The sequence below is a fragment of the Chrysoperla carnea genome, chromosome 1 (assembly GCF_905475395.1).
Source record: "Chrysoperla carnea chromosome 1, inChrCarn1.1, whole genome shotgun sequence".
NCBI classification, from domain to species: domain Eukaryota; kingdom Metazoa; phylum Arthropoda; class Insecta; order Neuroptera; family Chrysopidae; genus Chrysoperla; species Chrysoperla carnea.
In genome coordinates this window covers 84,765,452-84,767,873 of record NC_058337.1, presented here as the reverse complement: position 1 = coordinate 84,767,873, position 2,422 = coordinate 84,765,452, and the positions used below count along the sequence as shown (strand labels likewise).

General features: G+C 27.8%; 1 protein-coding gene across 1 annotated transcript; it reads right to left on the bottom strand.

The window, feature by feature from the left end:
* On the bottom strand, positions 1-1,898 carry LOC123305234 (rhythmically expressed gene 5 protein). The gene is made up of 3 exons (XM_044886897.1): positions 1,661-1,898; positions 956-1,127; positions 1-561 (listed from the first exon to the last, which is right to left on the bottom strand). The coding sequence occupies exons 1-3, from the start codon at positions 1,757-1,759 to the stop codon at positions 65-67; spliced, it is 768 nt and encodes a 255-aa protein (XP_044742832.1). The 5' UTR covers positions 1,760-1,898; the 3' UTR covers positions 1-64.
* Positions 1,899-2,422: the final 524 nt, after the last annotated feature.

Below are 2,422 nucleotides of genomic sequence, written 5' to 3'. Positions count from 1 at the left end.
AACAAAAATTTTTCAAACGAATTTTGAAATAATATGCAGTGAATTTCTTTCAAAATGAATAAACTTATGGTTTGACATAAACAGCATAGGGTTGAGATTCGTAGGTACTTCTAACTGGACGTAAAGCATCAACCAAAGTATCCAACATACTTGGAACCTTAGTTTTAGCCATTTTATAATGAATTAAATCTTCATCAATTGGTACTCGAGTATCGACATAAGTACCATCAGGTTTCACTCGCACAACCATTGGTCCAACAAAATCGTTCGTCACTGGTACAACTTTTTCAAATTTAGATGAAGCTGCTGTATTTAAATAATTTGTTTCAGTGTACAAATCATTTTCTAAATAATTTGAAGAAGATTTTTTCTTTTGATATTCTTGAATTTGGTCTTGAATACTAGAAACTCGTTGTGGGCGAGCACCTCCACGTGGTGGATTAGTTAAAAATGCATAGGCCGGTACATGTTTTTCGGTTGTTGGAGCGGCTGTTGTTGTGGTTGGTGTTTCTGGGACTGATTTTTTTAATACTTCATGTCCGTCCATCATTGAATCCCAAACTGGAAATAAATAAAAAAATCATTATTAGTAACCTTCAAAATAAAAAAATTGGCTATAGAAATATGGTTAATTAATCTTTTTGTAATATTTACAAAGGTTACATTTATTGTAAACAAAATAATCAAGGCTACATCCACTTTGTAGTTTTTTTTTTTGAAAAACTTCCGGAAATAAAAACCCTTGACATTTAAATTATGAACAATCGACTTAAATCAATTTTAGACAAGCTCAATTTTTACAGAGAAATCTGTAGGTATGTTTTTAAGTCAATTAAGATTAATTTTTTTGCTCCTTTTAGTGTGTTTGATTGACGGACAGACAAAAATATTTTGTTCTGCAACTTTTGGTTATTGTGATTTATGGAGGCATTGTTTTATAACAATAAATACTTACTTATATTATGTGCCCCACGTTGGAATGGATCCATAAGGTCTAAATGATCTTCCGGCATTGAGTGTAATTTTGCAAGACCATGTTTAGTTAATTCTTTGCGACAGTTAGACATTTGTGAATACGAACAAAAATCTTCAACTTGATTGATAAATTGTGCGTATAAATAGGCCATCTGTAACAATTTATAAAAAAAGAACATTAAAAATACTTTCTCAAAAAAGTTTTCTAATCGTTTATTTGACCTCGATTTTATTTATAAAAAAAAATCTATTTTATCAATAGATGAAACTGATTACTAAAAATGACGACTGCACCTTTTCAAAATGAATCATTTTTAAGTACAAACAAATTGTAATGAAAATTTCTCTCTATTTGTTTAACTTTTTAGTCATGTAAATGAACTAACTTTCATTTCTATAAATGATTTTTTTTTTTTAATAAAAATAGGCAAAGCGAACTATACACACACAAAATTAAAAATTCTTCTCACAAAACACTTCTAACCGGATAAAAATAAAAATAAAGTGTATGCAATCAGAGTTCTATATTTGTAAATGCTTACTTCATTTTTAATTCTCATGTAATAAAAATTTTAAATAATTATGAGAAAAATATCATTCTATGACAGAGATTCCATTCAAGGTAAAACTAACTGTATTTCAAAATATTTTTTAAATCTAAACTAGGTGAAATGATTATTTTTACCTTTTCTTCACGTCCAAGCATTTCCCACATTGGAATTGCTGAAGATGCCACCAAACTGATTACACATAAACACACAAAAATATGTTTAATAAAAGCCATTTTTAGATAAAATTGTTTGTTTATTTTGATTTTTTTAACAGAAAACAATTAAAAAAATGTTCACACTTCACAGAAAATCTTTTTCGAAAAAAAACTTGGATTGTTGTAAACTTAAACGTTTGATTACAAAGTTACTTGTAAACTGATATCTTTCTGTTTAAAGGCCATTGTTTATATACTAAATAATTCTAGAATCAAATGGACTTTGTAATTTACTTGTGTTAAATTTCTACAATAAACAAAGAGGTATTTATCCATTCCATACCATTCTCTTTGTTAACTAAAAATTTACTGTAAAATTACAATTCTTAAAGTTTGTAAAGATGCTAGTTTTACAAAAGAAAGATAAAATATAATTTTACTATTGCCACATATATCTTGTACTCCTTTTAATTTGTTCAGATATTTTAAGTGTAAAACCTGTTGATGTTTTGACTAATTATGGGTTGATTTTAGTGACGCTCTAAGATGCTGTATTGTAACTTTAACTGCGACAAAGATGATGCTATACACATTTAAAAATAATAAAAAAAGATGTTTATTATATTTGGATAAATCCGGCAAAATTCTTGGTAATTCCCTTGTTTTTGTTGTCGTATGACCTATGAGATGCTTCTGCTTATACAATACTTGAAAAGGATAAGAATCCAATAATGATGAGCA